General features: G+C 36.6%; 1 protein-coding gene across 1 annotated transcript in view; it reads left to right on the top strand.

Moving 5' to 3' along the window:
- Window positions 1–521: 521 nt before the first annotated feature.
- The window catches only part of LOC119639980 (protein tipE), a 111,024-nt gene continuing 94,442 nt past the window's right edge, over window positions 522–17,103 (top strand). Inside the window, exon 1 of the mRNA XM_038037738.1 lies at window positions 522–1,873. Within this exon, the coding sequence (XP_037893666.1) occupies window positions 1,104–1,873 (770 nt within the window). The 5' untranslated portion in view covers window positions 522–1,103. The remainder of the gene's footprint in view (window positions 1,874–17,103) is intronic.

Below are 17,103 nucleotides of genomic sequence, written 5' to 3'. Positions count from 1 at the left end.
CAAAAAAGCTGTTATGGCAAATTTCGGTACGGGTACGTGTTATGCGTTTATCTCTAATACGTTATTCTTGTTGTTGTTGTGCATTTTATTATTACAGATAAAACGAGAAAAATTAATTCATATAATAATGTGGCTTAAGGAAAATTTTTGCTTATGAAATTTTTATAAGCCTCAATAAAATCTGGTATTTTTTTATTTAATTTTAAATTTTGTTTTATAAACACATTAAAATTTGTAACACTGGCAACATACAAGCTACAAAAATTGAAACCAACGACGACGTCGTTTGCGTCTCTGACGCTACGGCCGCCACTGCTGCTGCTGCAGCTGCTGCTGCTCATCGTATTGTTCCCCGTGCAGTCGGCAGCAATAACGTCGTCGTCGTCGTCGCCGACGCCTACGACAAAACTGAAGAAGGCAACAAAAAAATTGAAAACATCACTAACACTACTACAACTACTACTAGTACTACTACTACTCCCACCACAATCAACACAACCACCACTACCACCATCAATACCACCACCACCACAACAACAACAACAAAAATAACAACAAGAACCACAACAATCAGTAGAACGAAAACGACAACATCTCTCGCTAAAATTACTAGAAACTCGGTCATTGATAACAACGACGACGACATCATCACAGTTTTACCCATTTCTAGCATCTCTACCACTACTACTACTACTACTACTACTACAGCGACTACTACTATTACAACTGCTTCTGCTGTTGGTGCTGCAAGTTTCATCGGCAGTTCAGCCATTATTACTCCCACAAGCAAATCGACCATATCTTCGTCGTCGTATACAGCTACTTCCTTCAGTCAGCACACTGTCGTCGGTATTAACCAACCAAATACCACCCATTCGGCAGATATTGTAAGTAGTTCGCATCGTTTTGCGCGTTGTTCGTGCGATAGTGTTACTTGTAAAATTAAACCTGCTGCTGCTGCTACTGCTGCTGCTACAACAGCTATTATTAGTGGCAGTGGTGTTGGTGGTGCTGGTGGTTGTGCCGTTTGCGCTGCTAACGTTGCTGCTGCATCAACTGCTGGTGGTGCCTACAAAAATCGCCCTGTGTGCACGGACAATAATATGAGGAGTGGCAGTTCGGAATTATTACTCGAGCAGCAACAACAAGAGTTACGGTTACGTAAATTACGAGAACTGGCTCCAAAAAAGAAAAATGGCAATCGGCGGTTTCGTTCGTGGCGCGAACGTGTCCGCTTTTATAGTACATCCACGCTCGCATTTTTCTCGGTGACAGCGGGCGCATCACTCCTATTTCTTGTTCCGCTTTATGTGGATCCGGCGATATCAACGTTAAGTCACGATTTCATTGAACAGCCAACACTTTGTACAACAACGCGCCGCGAAAATCTTATCGGTATATTTAATTGTTCGTGGAGTTCATGTCGCGAGGGTTGCACCTCGGATCTATATCGTTGTGTTCATATCTATGTGACGTTTATTGAGCAAAATATAACAATACCGGAAAATATGACTGACTTTACAAATTACACAGCCGAATGGGAGCAATCCGATGAGGCGACATTGTTAGTTAATATCAAAGGTTGCGGTTATCCGCCAACGGTAACGTGTAGTAAATTTAATGCATTCTATGGTTTACCGGGTGCAATATTTCCATGTTATTATTCACGTAAAAATAAAACGGTCGTTATGACATCTTACAATCATGACGATCAAGTTAATATGATAATACATTTCTTTGCGATACCATTTGTGATAACAATGATCTCATCAATCGCTTTATGTGTGATGCACTGTGACTGCCGTTGCAAAAAGGATCGTAGCCATAGGCGTAATCGACCCCAAAGTCGAAGACCACGTATCGACAATTTAAGGTAAGATATCTATAATCATATATATATGCAAGTAGGGAGGATTCCTTTTCATCTAAACTCAAGTTATTCCCATCGTTTTAGTTTAATTCTTATGAAAATTAAACGAATTATAAAGATGATGACATAGATAATAGCGTGAATATTTATGAATATGGGTGGTTGCATTGTGTGCGTGTGTGTGTGTGTATGTATGTAAATGTTTATAATATAACAATAAAAATAACACATTCGCTACGCAGCTAATAAAATGCGCTGCTGCATTAGACATTGCCGTTGCTATAGTTGTTGCTTTCGATTCTCGTTTATCTTGTTTACATTTCGCTAAAGTTAACATTGAATTTCATATGTATATGTATTTGTGTGTTCGTGTTCTTTTTTTTTTTTTATAAAAATTCTAGTGTGAAATAGTTTACATATATAAACATGTGTGGGTGTGTGTGTGTGAGTATATATATATATACATATATAAGAGGGAGTAAATATATATATATATATATATATATATATATATGTAAGTGTGTATATGTGTAATGCAATGTAAATTTCCTTTTTATGGCCTGTTTTCCTTTTCTATTTTCATTTTCATTTCCATTTTTCTTTTTTTTGTTTTCGTTTTTACTCTTGCTGTTGTTGTTGTTGCTGTTGTTGTTGCTATTGTCCTGGTAAACAATCTCATGGGTGTTGGCATTTTGGAAAATTAATTTGATAAGCAAAAGTTTAAATGTGTTGAAATGATTTAATGTTTTTGCGAAATCTAGAGGCGTTCACACAGGTCTCTTACAAGGATAACAAATTTTTATTGCAGGCGGGAATGATTTCACATTTTAAACATATTAAATGTTGTTTTAAATGTTAAATACTTTGACTTTTGAAAGTCAGCGACGACAACGACGACGACAAAACAATTTTCTTTGTTTCTTTTATTAACTATGAAAAAACAATGGATTTTATTGGATTTATGTCAATCGGTACGTATGGCAAGACTTCTGACAAAAAAAGAGTTAACAAAATACAATGGAAATATTTTTATACAAAAATTTATTCGTATTGAAAGGCAACAATAGGAATTACAAAATTGCATCGAATTTTTGCAAAGAGGGACGAAAAACTTAGTTTCAGGGAAAATGGCTTAAACAGGAAGGAGAGAAGAGTAAAAAAAAGGCAAGTTTTATTTAGAGACCCACAAACACACACATACACACACACAGCATGTGGGAGAAAGGAGGAGATACACATTTATTTTAATTCATTCAGCCCGGATCAAAGGCGTTGCTGCTGTCCGAAAGGGTGCTTAATTAGGGGAGATAGTAAAGGGTGTCTTGTGTTTGTTTATGTAATGTCCGGCATTAGAGTGAAAGCAGATAATTAGCATTAAGGCAGTTCGTCGGTCTTTCTTTTCAAACCATGAAAACGATTTCAGAACTTTAGCTATTAGAAGAGAAACTTTCTTTTAAATCTTTTGCTTTAGCGCCGTTCTTAGTTAAGGTTTCCTCTCAAAAACGAGGTAAACGTAAGCATTTTTCTTTAAGGGAGTTTTTTAAAAACCGGCCTAATAATTGACTGTAATATTACAAAAAAAAAAGGGTTCATTATAAGAAGGGCCTGTAATTATCGTTTTCAGAATAAAAGGTACAATCCAATTAACATTAAATCAGTCCATCGGTCCTTCTTTTCAAGCTACTATAACGAATTTAGAACTTTATCTACTAAAAGAGAAACTTCGCTTTAAGTCTTTTCTTACTATAGCCGTTTAATCTTTGTTAAGTTTGTAAACCATGAAAATCGACCCAAAAGGCCACTATGATCACCGAAAAGAAATTTTTACATAAAAAGCATATAAATAACATTTTCTCTTTTATTATTTCTCTCACTATTACGTTCCAGTGACAAGCTGCTTGAATTCCAAAATCGTATAACTTGTCGTATTTCCTTTGATCCTCAATTAGTCTTACAACGATTACTAATATTATCGCTGATATTATTACAGCTGATCTATACCTTCAAGAAATAAGATTTTTGGAATAAAAAACTATTAAATATCGTATATATTTTTGCACTTCATTTCATATAACATTCAACGAGTTTCACATAGTCCGAAATTGCTTCGCATGAGTAGCGAATTGGGTACAAATCGTGATTATCAAGCCAGTGATCGCGGGTTCAAATTTCAAGTACGATAGAGCTTACATGGATCGTAAGTACAGCGGGCGCTCAGTAAGTAAAGGCATAAGACTGCCTGGGCGCGCCCCCAATGAGGCTGCAGCTACCATTCCCTCACTTCTTTCTAATCGTCGCCGAGTTACACGCATAGGCGACATCCCCTGAGTGATCGATCGTATTAATAAAAAAAAAAAAAATTCAGAGCTTCCGAACATATGCATAAACAAAAACACAAATATTTTGATTTGGTCAAAGATCTGACTGACATCATTCAAATAAAAACTACATTGGAAAATTTCTGAGATTAAATGTCATCTTTTTGAATGATTCCAGAGCAACTCTTGACATAACCTCAATATTAGCGAATCGATTGTTTCGAGAAATGTACTAGAGTTTAGGATGATAAATAAGTGTGATTTTTATTACAAATCTTTGTATTTTCTCATCATTCGCAGACAGTTTTTTTTCTTTTTTTTCTTTTGCATTGTGGAAAGCTTGTGCAATGCTAATGCGACGCTGTCATGTAGTCTGATTCAAAGTAGAATTCATTTCATTATACAATAGTGCTGCATGCATAGCTTTAATCATTTTTGTGTGTGTGTGTGTGTGTGTACATGTACTTCACATGAAAGTAGAATGAATGTTAAATCAAACTCAGCAGCTTCAGAAACATTACATACGCTATGCACAGTGTGCACAATTTTTCATTGAATAAATCACATTTTTCAAACTAACTTATTGGTAACGCATAAATTTCGCCAAATTTGCATATTAACACAAAAACCGGCTTATGTCCAGAGCAGTATAAATATGTCAGCGATGTTTTTATGGCATTGTCTTTTGATTTTTTTGTTAACTTTTTGTTTCGTTTGCTATGAGTCGCTTTTACTTTACTCATTTTTGTGTCATTAGGATGTAAATTCAAATATAAACAATGAAAGTTCATTTCATCAGTTTTGGGTCCGCTCAAGTCTATAGCGAATATCAAATAAATTTCAACCGATATTTTCAACAAAAAGCAGTGATATCGAGTTTCAATCCCTACAATCATTCTCAAAGACTTCGCTGTCGTTCGCCGACAGTAATCCTAAAATGTTTGGCTATAGCAGTCATGTAAATAAATTTTTTATTTTTCTTTTTATTTAAATTGAACTGAAGTAAACGGAATAAGTAATAAACTAAAGATAGAAAATTCGTCCTATGTGGTGCATATGCAACACAATGTCGCATTAACACCTTAGTTTACGGAAAGACGCACGTGCTTAGGTGCATTTCGGATTTGACGATCGTCCAAGAATTTGTACACTTTATGTGGGTTTTGAAACATATTTCCGCGCCTTATAAAGGTATTGAGAAACATAATATTGTGTAGGCTTGGTGAATTTTTTCCACTTTGGTACAGGTGCATGTATAACGCCACACTGAGTATGAGTTCAATTTTTTATACATTTATCTGCTCTACTTTATGAGTAATGAGCAATAGACCAATTTTTTATTCCCTTTGAAAAACGGAGTTTACGTGATGCTGTTGGCTTACATAGAGAAACTTCCAATGTTTTTGCCAAATTTGAAGCAGATAGCTTCATTTCTGTAAATATTCCATGGATGGGCATGGAGGCACGTACTTAAACTGATTTAGAATTTGGTGCCGATCAACAATATGTATTCTTTGGGAGAAACTTCAAGTTTTCTTCGTCCGTTTCGGCAAAGTGCATACGCTTTCCATCCTTCGATGATGATCACAAAAATCAGCCCCACACATTAAACATTGCAGAGTATGGAAATTTCCTTCTTTTTCCTTTTTGTAATTTTTTTTTTACTTCTAGCGTACCCATTCTCTGTCGGTCATGATTATCGACCATAAAGTATTCTGTTTCGCTGTTACGCGTTCTACTATTGATGAGAAATCATTACCATTATCTGTTCTCCTCAATTTATGCGGCACCAAATCATTAAGCTTATTTGTTTCTCACGTTTTGAAATGGGTTAGGAATTAGTGTTAAATTCATTACCAGTTCCTACAATCGTTACATTCCGTTCGTAGGTGATTAAAGTGATTATTTTTAAGATACCAGCAATGTCTGGCTAATAAAAGCGTCGACTAAAATCTTAATCCGAATAATATTCGATTAGGCGTTGTAACTAGAGTGAAGAACGTCCTGACGGTTATAAGTTTGAGAAAAAACCTTTATAAACTACTAGCGGTATTACTTTCCAGGAAGCTTGATTAATGCAAATTTCCTTTCACATGCTAATACACGTGGTAAGATTATGTCCCTATGTCTGCAAATTTACATTACACGTCTAGACATTTTCAACCAAAGCTTGACATTAGTGTTGGGTTTTTGTTCAGACGCAAGGCCATGTTCATTTAATATATTGATTTGGCGGTCAGTCGTTCTTTTTATTTAGAAGATTTTTTGATGCAAAACTCATTCCCTTTGCTAATGGACAACGTGGAGTAAAACTACTATTGTAGCTAAACAGACATGCTAAGTTACTCGAGGCATCTGTTGTTCTTTGATGGGTCGATTATAAGAGCATTTTCATTTAACAGCTTTTATTTAAGAATTTATGTGTTCAGCAAACAGAAAATTCAATCTAACTAACGCCTAAGGTCTGTAGGCAAAAGATTATTTGTTGCGTTTTGCCTCTTAATGTAGGTAAACATTGCGGTCAATTACGCTCAAGATTTTCGGGCGCATGTTCGCGCCCGCAAATGTAATAACGTAATGCCATGAAATCCAAGAGCTTTAAAGACGTGGTGAAATGAATACACATTCTCTAGATAATGTTGTTGCGCCGAGAGAAACGCTTAATAGTTATTAAAATGCTTTTCATTTACATCTAACACGTCGGAGAATATGTTGGTTGGAATGTGTGAAAGATTTTAAACGTTTTTAAACATCTACTAATCGTGAACTAAACTGAATATTTTCATTTGCAGTCTGAGATGGGTCTTTATGGCTTTGCTCATGCATTGCCTTTAAACCGTTATAATGTTGAATTTTTTCCTCTGAGTTTGGTGGCCACTTACTTAATTTAAGTTAGAAAGTAATTTATAAAAATTTCATTAGAGAGACTTATATATGTGACCATAACAAGCATTAGCACATCTACACGCATTTGCACCTTTTACATGATTTTGTCCTATGATATGATATTTTTATGCACGTGCAAAACCCATAACCATCTATGGCACTCCGGGGAGGAATATTTTACTTCACTTCAATTCTCTTCACCTTCACTGTTAACCGCGACAACAACTCCTGCATATCAAATCCAATCATTTGTAGAAGGATGCTTTGACCCTTTTAATCGACCGAATGACATTTGACTGTTACTGCTGCTATTCCTGCTACCAATGCTAATGCTATACACCAAGTAACGTGATAAAATGTCAGCGCTCTATGAAAGTTAACGAAGAGCAAACAAAGCCACTTAATGGCACATAATTGCACATCATTCTCACAATGTTTGTATGAGTGCCTGTGCGAAATACAAGTGTTCACAAATATACTTACACATGCATATGACTTGATGTTGAATACTTGCTTAGTGTTCGTTCACATTTGTTCATATTTAACTTATGTCTGAATGAAAGTTAATGTATAAATGAGTGTGAGTGAGTGTGTGTGTGTGTGTATGTGTGCTTCTGTGTTTGTTTATATACCTCTGCTTTCGAACATTGATAGCATTGTGCCAAGCGCTTCAGCGAATCGCAAAATATCGCAATGAACCTAAACATTGTTCTTTTGCCTACAATAAATAAATATATATATATATATATATGTATATATATATATATGTACGTGTTTAATTAAGCCTTGAACCGAAAGTAATATGCCTGTGGAAAATGCACTATGATATCTTATGTCATCTTGATCTATGCTTTGTTTTAAAAACGAAGCAAACCATTAGCGTTCTCCATTCTCTACTCCTGTCCTCTTCCGTTAGCTCTTCGATTGCGTTTGAAAGTATTGTAATCAGGGTTAAAGTTTCGGTTCGATTCGCCTTAGTGATTGCTTTCAGTGAACACTTCGGCTTCTGTTTTTTACTTACAACATCGATCGAGGAACTGTTGTAAGAGATCTATGCAAACTTGATAGGGAAAACAAGCTTGTTAATCGTTATGATTTCGACAAATAGAATCGGAAATTGGCTCTAGTGAAAATCGAACGGCAGCATTGTAAAACCTGAAAAAAGTCAGGACTGTTGCTAACAGTCTACAGATTTTTAATAAGGAGCTATTCATAAAGGCATTCATGATGTCAATTAAACCAAACCATGAGTTGGATTTGTTTAGCATTAGACGAAACGGAAAGAGCACGATTAGGCAACTGCTGCGCCACATGAGTTTATAAAAAGTAATAAGCGTTAATCCAGTGCGACCGAAATTGGTCATGATGCCATGAAAGTTGTGTAATTAACTGTGAACAGAGGTATTTTTCCTAGTCGGAAAAATTATTTATTCCTACTGCCAGGGTATGCCTCAGCGGTTGTTTCATACGTTCTTACCTTCAAAGCTTCTATTTTCGCGCATGAATAAAGAACTTTTCTACCTTTGAAACGTTATAATTAGGTTAGGTTACGGTTTTGTTGATTGACTCAGTGAGAATGACACCTTATCTTTACTACGAAAAGCTCTAATGAAGAACTTCAAATTATATAAGTTATCATCGGCGAAATATCCTATTGAAATAACCTTAATTCGGCGCCTTTGGCGCGTTAGTCCAAGCGGTTGATGATGGATTTCCTTAAGGTCAATAGTTTGCTGCCTATGACGCGGTTCAAGCCAGAAAGGAGAAGGGTGAGATTATTCTTCTTCTCTATACCTGACTGACATTGATACCTCCATTTCAATCTGCCCTTACTCAGCAAATAGAAACCCTATGACACTCACAAAAGAATAAAGCATTGTTTACTGCAAAAAAAAAAAAAATTAGTGGAAAGTAAAATATACGTGTTCTACGTTAAATACAACTGCGGGCGGAAGTAAAACTAATCCTGCGGCTTTCGTCTTTACAAGTTTTAGAAAGGTCTTTGTTCGTCTTAAGATAAAAGATGATAGAAATTGTAGAAAATTTGACGGTGATCGATTGACTGAGGGAGGGAGAGAGGATGACCCTCATTAAGCTCGTCCAACCCTGCCAAAGCCTTCTTCTTTTTCCGGTTTGGTAGTATGGTGAAAATCTGTTTCTACGATTCTTGACGTTACTACAAATGTCTTTAGGTGCTTAAAGTGGACATCTGCCATGAAGGCTTATCCCCACGGTGCTCGATGGCACAGGAAGTGTGGAAACGTAGACTCAACTCCCCGAGGAAAAACCTCGAGTTCCAGTGGAGACACGTATATAGGCGTATCTCCCCCCCTGGGGACCTTCCCGCTGATAGACCAAAGCTCGAAGATTGCTTCGGGGCTGCTGACACCCGTGGTACAGGATATAAGAAGAGAATAAAGTAATGAAAGAAGAATAAGAAATCCTCCGGCCAGATTTAGCATCAGGTCCCTGAAAACCCGGTACGGGATAGAATCTGCAGAGGAAGCTGCAATAATAGGCAACCAGCCACTACAATGCGCATGGTCATTGCATTCTCACTGGCCGGAGGAGGCCTATCCCAACCTCTTTCGTTCAATAAAGGAAACGGTATCCTACGGGGATAGGTAAGCAAACCAAACAACCATAGCAATGCAAGGAAACGTGGAAACGGACTTCCTCAACAATGCCGTACCAGATAGAGGAATAGCCTCTGGCAAGACTTATAGAGCCACATGCGGCTCACCCCCCAGTCAGTCAGTGAAGTCAAATAAAGTGCGGATAAACCCGCCAAAGCAGAGCTCAGGCAGAGTTACACAAACCTCGTCGAATAAGCAGACGTGTGAGGAAAACACCAGATGCACACGCGCCCAATACAGCTGTCGTCTCAGGAGTAGACAGAGCCAGACTGCAATCAGTGCTACCGTGAACTACCTTAACTCCCATGGCTTCTGAACGTCTGAATGCAGAATACTCAGGGCGCACCAACAACACCTGTTCATAGTCTTCGGACATACTGCTGCACAGACAAGCCCTAGCTTCAGAACTGCCTCTTTCATGCAAAATTGCATTCAGATATCTGTGGCCCGTAAGTAGAAATCCGAGATGAAGACTAAAGCTAAAACCCGGATGATTTTCTACAAAAGAAACATCACGAATAAAGTTAAATGTAATTCTACCGTTCTCACTATTATCCCAACGTGATTGCCATAAGACACGGAAACATACCTTTCATAGCAGTTCACGGTCCCGAGAATTTAATCTCTCTACATCCTGAGTGTTTAACCCGTCAAGTAAGGGCAGAACTGTCTTTATTCTGTAGGCATTACTAAGGCGTGAAACTTCAAGGTCCAGAGGGGGTGCACCCATCAGTACCTGTAGAGTGCCAGTCGAGACCGTTATACAAATGGGCAAACACGTCAACAATATACGTTGGCAGCTCAATATCTGATTTCGTGCTACAACGGACACCACACAGGAGCTCCATATGTTGCACAAGTAACAAAGAGCCCGTGGTAAGACTCCATTCGCACCATAGGACACGACGAATGTGCCCTACCACATTCATAAGATTATCCCTAACACAGATTGTGACATGGGTTTCACGTGGGTTCCTGCCTTGATGGCTTAACCCCACGGTGGCCCAAGCCACGCGGATTATTTAAGCGTAATCCACGCCCCCTGGAGAGTTAGACAATCCCTATAAACTAGTGGCCTAAACAGCACCAGAGTCCAGATTGGTTATTGCGTATGGTTCAACAAACCCACTCTGGTCAGTGTTGAGGCCTATCCGCACCTCGATTTGTCCCACTTTGGCTTGGAACGAGTGAAAACCACAACCACCACGAGTACTCCCTGCAGGGCCGCACCCAAGCAGTCAGGGCTCACAAATTGATCAACTTTATGCGTTCAAAAAGGGATAGAAAATGCGCTTGCTTCCATGAAAAAGTTTCCACAAGCGCAGTTGATTAATTACCGCCATTACCCGCAGGCATCCGTGGATATATAATTTAAAAAGTGTAAAATAGGCAAAAAGTGTAGAAAAACCTGCCGTCAAATCCCTTTTATATCATTCATAATTCATGCAGAAAATTCTCAATTTTATGTAGGGTAGGATTTTAGTAAAATAGGACAAAAAGTAACCCTTCCGTCAAATTCCTTTTTATATCATTATTAGTAAAATAGGCCAAAGGGTAAGCCTTCCGTCAAATCCCTTTTATATCATTATTAATAAAATAGGCCAAAGGGTAAGCTTTCCGTGAAATCCCTTTTATATCATTATGAGAAAATTCGTATTTAGTTTTAGTTACGACTTTTTAAAATTTCAATTCCATCATATACCCGCAGGCATACGTGCACTCACTAAATTACTACCTCTACGTACTTTTACCCAGTTAGCAGCTGGTTAGAATTTCCTAGGTAGTAATTAGCTTCTTGAGTAAAAAACCCATCTCCCAGTGAACCCGTACACCATCTCTCTGAAAACTCGTCGCCGAGTTATAGTAGTCCAAAGCCTTAAACTCTTCTTCACCCGCCGAAGCCGTTGCCCAGGGATCACCCCAAGGAGATGAGAGTTTCGGCACATCTATGCCCCCTCTAAAGCATAGTATATCACCCCCTTAACAATACTACAATTGGCCGTTTCACTTCTATCAGAGCGGTGACACGTTCCCCTACGTAGCTTCATCGAGCACTTTGAGACCAATTAATCCCAGAGCGATTAGTGTGCTTTCGGGCTTCCTGGGGCAAGTCTTCACGGCAGGAAATCATGTTAGGCTTCTAGAGATATCTGCAGAAATCGGAGATAACCTCAACAGTGGCCTATAAATTCCTTTAAGATTTTTGCGAAAGTTTCCTGGTAGCAGTGGTTGGTTCAAATCCCGGAAAGAGCTTGTTTGCTCTGTGTGGAGTTGCGCTGAAACCGGGTCTTGCCTTAGTGTAAAAGTGCCTTGAAACCATATGGTTGACCCAAGGGGAGACAAAGGTTTCAGATGGACTTCGCTCCCGTCAGATGGATAACACATCCTCATATGTAGGTGGATCTAGCACTTTGAAACCAACTATTGAAACCAAAGGAACTAATGTTAAGCTTCTAGATATTCCTGTAGAAATCGAATATAACCTCAACACTGGCGATCAAAGTGCTTCAAGCCATTTACGAAAGGTTGAGTTGGAAACATGATTAATATTTGTTAAGAATATAAGCACTTTGTCTGAAAATTTGAATAAAGACGAAGGAGAGAGGATAGAGATTGATGTCTATCAGAAACGTCTTCTAATTCGTCACGAGTTTCTCTCTGTAATCTTAAAGAATTTTTTTACAAGGTAAGCGTATGTTAAGAAAACTTTATACTTGCGTCTTAATTTTCTACCTAACTATAGCGAACCTGCCAACATATATATATGTTCTTTTATGCAAATCTTTAAAATAATATACGCGATCAGAAATTAAATATATCTTGCATTAGTATAATATTTGCATCGACAAGAGTAATGCAGTTTTCATTTAATTGCCTGCGTAAACAATATGTTGATCTGAGTGCATACATAACGTGAAGATAAATTTCACTTAAATTTAATTGAAAGCACAACAACAATAATTTTAATAATCATCAATTAAAATATTCGCTATATACGTGGACGTATAGGTAGATATATTTGTATATATTTTGTTTTTGTTTTTTTTTTTGTTTCCTCTGAAAGTCACATTTCTGTCTCTCTTTCTCTCTCGCTCTCTCTCCTAAATGTCGAAACTCAATAATACTTTTCAAATGATTAGCACCGATACGAGCTATTTAATGCATCAATAAATATTTACCATAAATTTCATTTCAAATGCTGACTTAATCCTCTCTATAAAAACCAGCTTTTTATACATATGCACATACGCGCGAATTAATTTATATATCTGTTTATGGACAATACATATAAAAAAAGAAAAAAAACAAGAACAACAACATATCTCTTTTCTCTTTCGACATCTCTTTCCTCTGGCCAAAGCATCAAAAAAAAAAAAAAAAGAACAACAATTTTAACGTTTTTATAAAAATGTATGTACATAATATATACATATAACATTGTTTTGTTAACACAATGAAAACTAAAATAAAAATCTCGACAAGAGCGAATGCAAACGTAATCTACGAAATGCATAAATACATGTGCATGTATATATAATGTTTATAGTGTATCAGTGTTTGTTTATATGGCGTGCGTAGCGATATATAAGAGCGTGCATAAAAATGTGATATGAAAATAATAAAAAAATAAATACTAAAATTTTTGATTTTTCCTTTTTTTTATTTGTCTTTAGCCATTCGGGAAACATGGAGGTCTATGATTGCGTGGTTGAATAAGTGTTCTCGCCATTTTCTAAGGAAGAGAGATAGCGAGAGAGAGAGATAGCGATCGTTACAGTTACTAGAAGGCGTTGAACAAAATTGCAATTCTTTCATCTCAAGAGATACTAGATATATCAGATATAAGTTATCACACTTAAGTATTTAAAGCTTTGAATAATAGGAGTTCAGTGCAAGAAACTTCGATTTCCGGAAAAAGACCCGGGGAGCTGTGGGCTTTATATTTCATTAGGAAGACGTAATTTTTCTTAAACTTTCACTGCATACATCTAATAGCTTTCTTCCTTTGCCTAAAATACCGAAAACCATACATACATCAAAAGAATTCAGTAAAATATTTTTTCTCGATTTGTGTAAGCTTTTCAACAAATTGACGACATTCCGTCCATCAGCGTTCGTTGTTGATGGCAGGAATTTCAGAGGAGCAAAATTGGCGTAGGAAACTGATAATCTTAGCTAAAGGCCTTAGATCGCGTTAGGGTTAGCTCGCGATCGTGACACTTTAAAAATACTGCTCACATTACATAAAAGCTTATAACTGTGTTTATTTGACGGCTCCCATTAAGAATATATCTTTGCCTGGAAATAGGATGTAATTTGAGGTATTCTTACGAAAATAAATGAAGAATCGTGTTAGGCTTAGTAACGTAGGTCATATAATAGTCAGGTTTGCTGACTGCAATGTTATACCTTAAGCAATTTGTGGTAGAGGGTGCATTAAGTTTGGATCTTGCAACATTTGCAAGGATTGAAGACTGACTCACCGACACTCATCGATTCAAAAAGTAATTGTGAAAGAAATAATTGTGAATGGATAAAAGCATGTTTGTCCGTCCGTCCGTTCGTTTGCCCGTCTACCTATGTTCATTTATTTTCAACGTCTCACTTTTTAAGTTATTTTAATGCTAAGTTACTGGAAATGCTTATTCATTTTTCATTTCGTTTTTACGATCATTCCTCGTATAAGGTCTTCTTCGGAAAATGCCGTTACATGACAAAAAAATTTTAATCCTCAAAATTTTACAACATAAATCACTAAACTACAGTATTTTGGGGTGTAGGAAATTTCGTCAAGTCTTTCAAAAATCGCGATCTTCTAAAGTTGGACACGAAAACACATGGCTGGACATATGACGGGCAGACAAACAGACAGACAATGCGTTACATGCGTCCACCCAACTACCAGCTATGCGGAACGTAATGAATACTGTCAATATTGTTCTAGCTGTGCAGGCGGAGACTAGTTGACCACTTCGGCCGATGTTTGAATGAACGAGAGTGAAAATGACAAATCTTGGTTTAGTTTTAAGATCGAACTTTGAACAGATGGACCGACACAAGAAATTTTTAATAAGAAATACACAGGAATAATTATAAGAAAATAATTTTTTTAATATAAATATCCTTAGGCAGGTAGCTTAGGTTGCAGTTTCAAATATTATGTAAATATGTAAATATTAACACAAGTTCTACTCTGCATTCATAATATCGGCAAGATAGATAAGTCAATATGATAGACCTACGGCATTTCGATGTATCATTCAAATTAAATATCAAATTAGATTAAACTTTTATTTATGCTTTATTCTACTTGTAAGTGTCCTTTCAATCTACTCCTCTAATGAGAAACCTCTTCTCACAATATTCATAGACTGATTGACATTACGTTCACAGGCAGTTGAATCAAGTTAAAATCAAACTATGATTCAAAAGTAAATACATGTGTGTGAATACTCAATGGGCTTTTCATATCAGTTTTCTTTATGCTCTATTTCAATAATAGAATGGCAATACCAACAACAACAACAACAATAATAACAAAAACAAAATCAACATAGTTTTTGCATTTACATTTCGTAAATAATGACAAAAACGAAAATTAAAACTTGCGTTTACTGATGTCGTGCAATTGACTTGGATACAAACATAAACATAACTCGTAAGCGAATCTAGTCTTTATATCTGATAGGTACATAAAGCGAAGTGTGGAAAGAGCGAAGAAGATAGAGAGAGAGAGAGATAGAGGGTGGACCTGTTTTGCCTTAGATAAATTTGCATTATCCATGAAATCTTTATGATGTTGGTAGGTTATCTCTGTCTTCTTTTTATACCCATCACCGAAGGATGAGGGGTGTATTCAGTTTGTCAAAGCGTTTGCAACGCCTGAATGAAGTTTCAGTCATCCCACAAAGTATATATGTTCTTGATCAGCATTAAATTGTAGATCTATTTAAGTATGTCCGTCTGTCCGTGTGTCCATCTGTGTAATGTCTATTGTATACATTCTCCTGGCCGCAAAAATTAAGCTATCGACTTCAAATTTGCCAGAAACATTAGATGTTCTTGCACGCAGGTTCACCACGCCTACTCAATATAACAATATATCAAAATTTAATTTTTTTTTCAACACTTTTAAAAACAAAAGCCCATCAAGCATATCAACTCTTGCCCAGTTTCCAATTTGGAATGCACCTAAACATGCCCATCTGTTCGTCTGTCCATCTGTCTGTCTACGCAACTGTGTAGTAGCGATTTGAAATTGACTTTTCGTGGGACACGCCTATGCGACAAACACCGCGACGAATATGGAGTTGACCGCGTCCATACAGGGTATGATAATTTAGTTCTTTTACTTTTCTTGTCTTTCTTACGGATAACGGTGATGGGTATAAAAGATTCGATCACGACCAAATATAATTTTCTTATTTGTTTTTGTTATACAGTTTTGATAGCAATTTTGTTTGCAGACAAATTTCTGAAAATTAAACCCTAAGATGTATGTGTATCACGTAATACAAAGAGTCTTATGATGCAAACAATCTGTTTTTTGTTTTGTAAAACTTTACGTGTATAGTAAAAAGCGGATGTGACAGCTTAGAGACCAGTGTCATATTTACCTGATTTGCACTCTTCTAAAGTGTGACTTAAAATGTATTAAAGCCTTATATGCACTAACAATAGGCGTAATTGTCTAAATTTAATTAAAAAAAAAAACAAGTAAGAAAATTATAAAGACCTTCTAAATACTCTATGCGCCTAATACAGTTATTCACTCGTTTTGTTAGTAATACATCAAAAGTTGACCATTAATTTAATGCAAAGGCATACTTTTCAGGATTCGGTTGAATCCAAAAAATATACCTATGTAGTCCAAATTCGGGAAGGTTGATTTCTATGTCAATTTACTATTATGAATTAGTTTACACTATGATATATTCAAAATTTTATCTTTTTATTATATAAGGATTCCCTTTTTGTAGGAACTGTTATAGGAGAGAGTGTCCTAAAAATTGCCCTAGTTAGTCCAAAGTTCTCACATCTATTTAGAATGCCAAAATACTATTACTTAACCATAGTTGTGGAAAAATTTGGAAGATTGCACCATTTTGTAAAAACCATTATACGAGAAATGGTCGAAAATGTGGACCGATCTAAACCATTTTCAACAGAATTCGTCTTTGGCAAAAACCGCGGCAGTGTACCCAATTGCATCTAAATATCTCATAATTTGTGGCCTATTCCTTGAACAAAAAATTTGGCGAACAGACAGACAGGCGGATAAACATGCGTAGAATCAATTGGCATAATCAAGGATGAATCTATCTTAAGTCCTTCTGCGTATTACGTACGTCCTTATAATATACTTTATACCGTAAGGGTGGTGTAGAGTGCA

The sequence above is a fragment of the Glossina fuscipes genome, unplaced genomic scaffold, assembly GCF_014805625.2.
Source record: "Glossina fuscipes isolate IAEA_lab_2018 unplaced genomic scaffold, Yale_Gfus_2 114, whole genome shotgun sequence".
NCBI lineage: Eukaryota > Metazoa > Arthropoda > Insecta > Diptera > Glossinidae > Glossina > Glossina fuscipes.
Note: the sequence above shows the minus strand (reverse complement) of the source record. Positions and strands in the feature narration are given on the sequence as shown.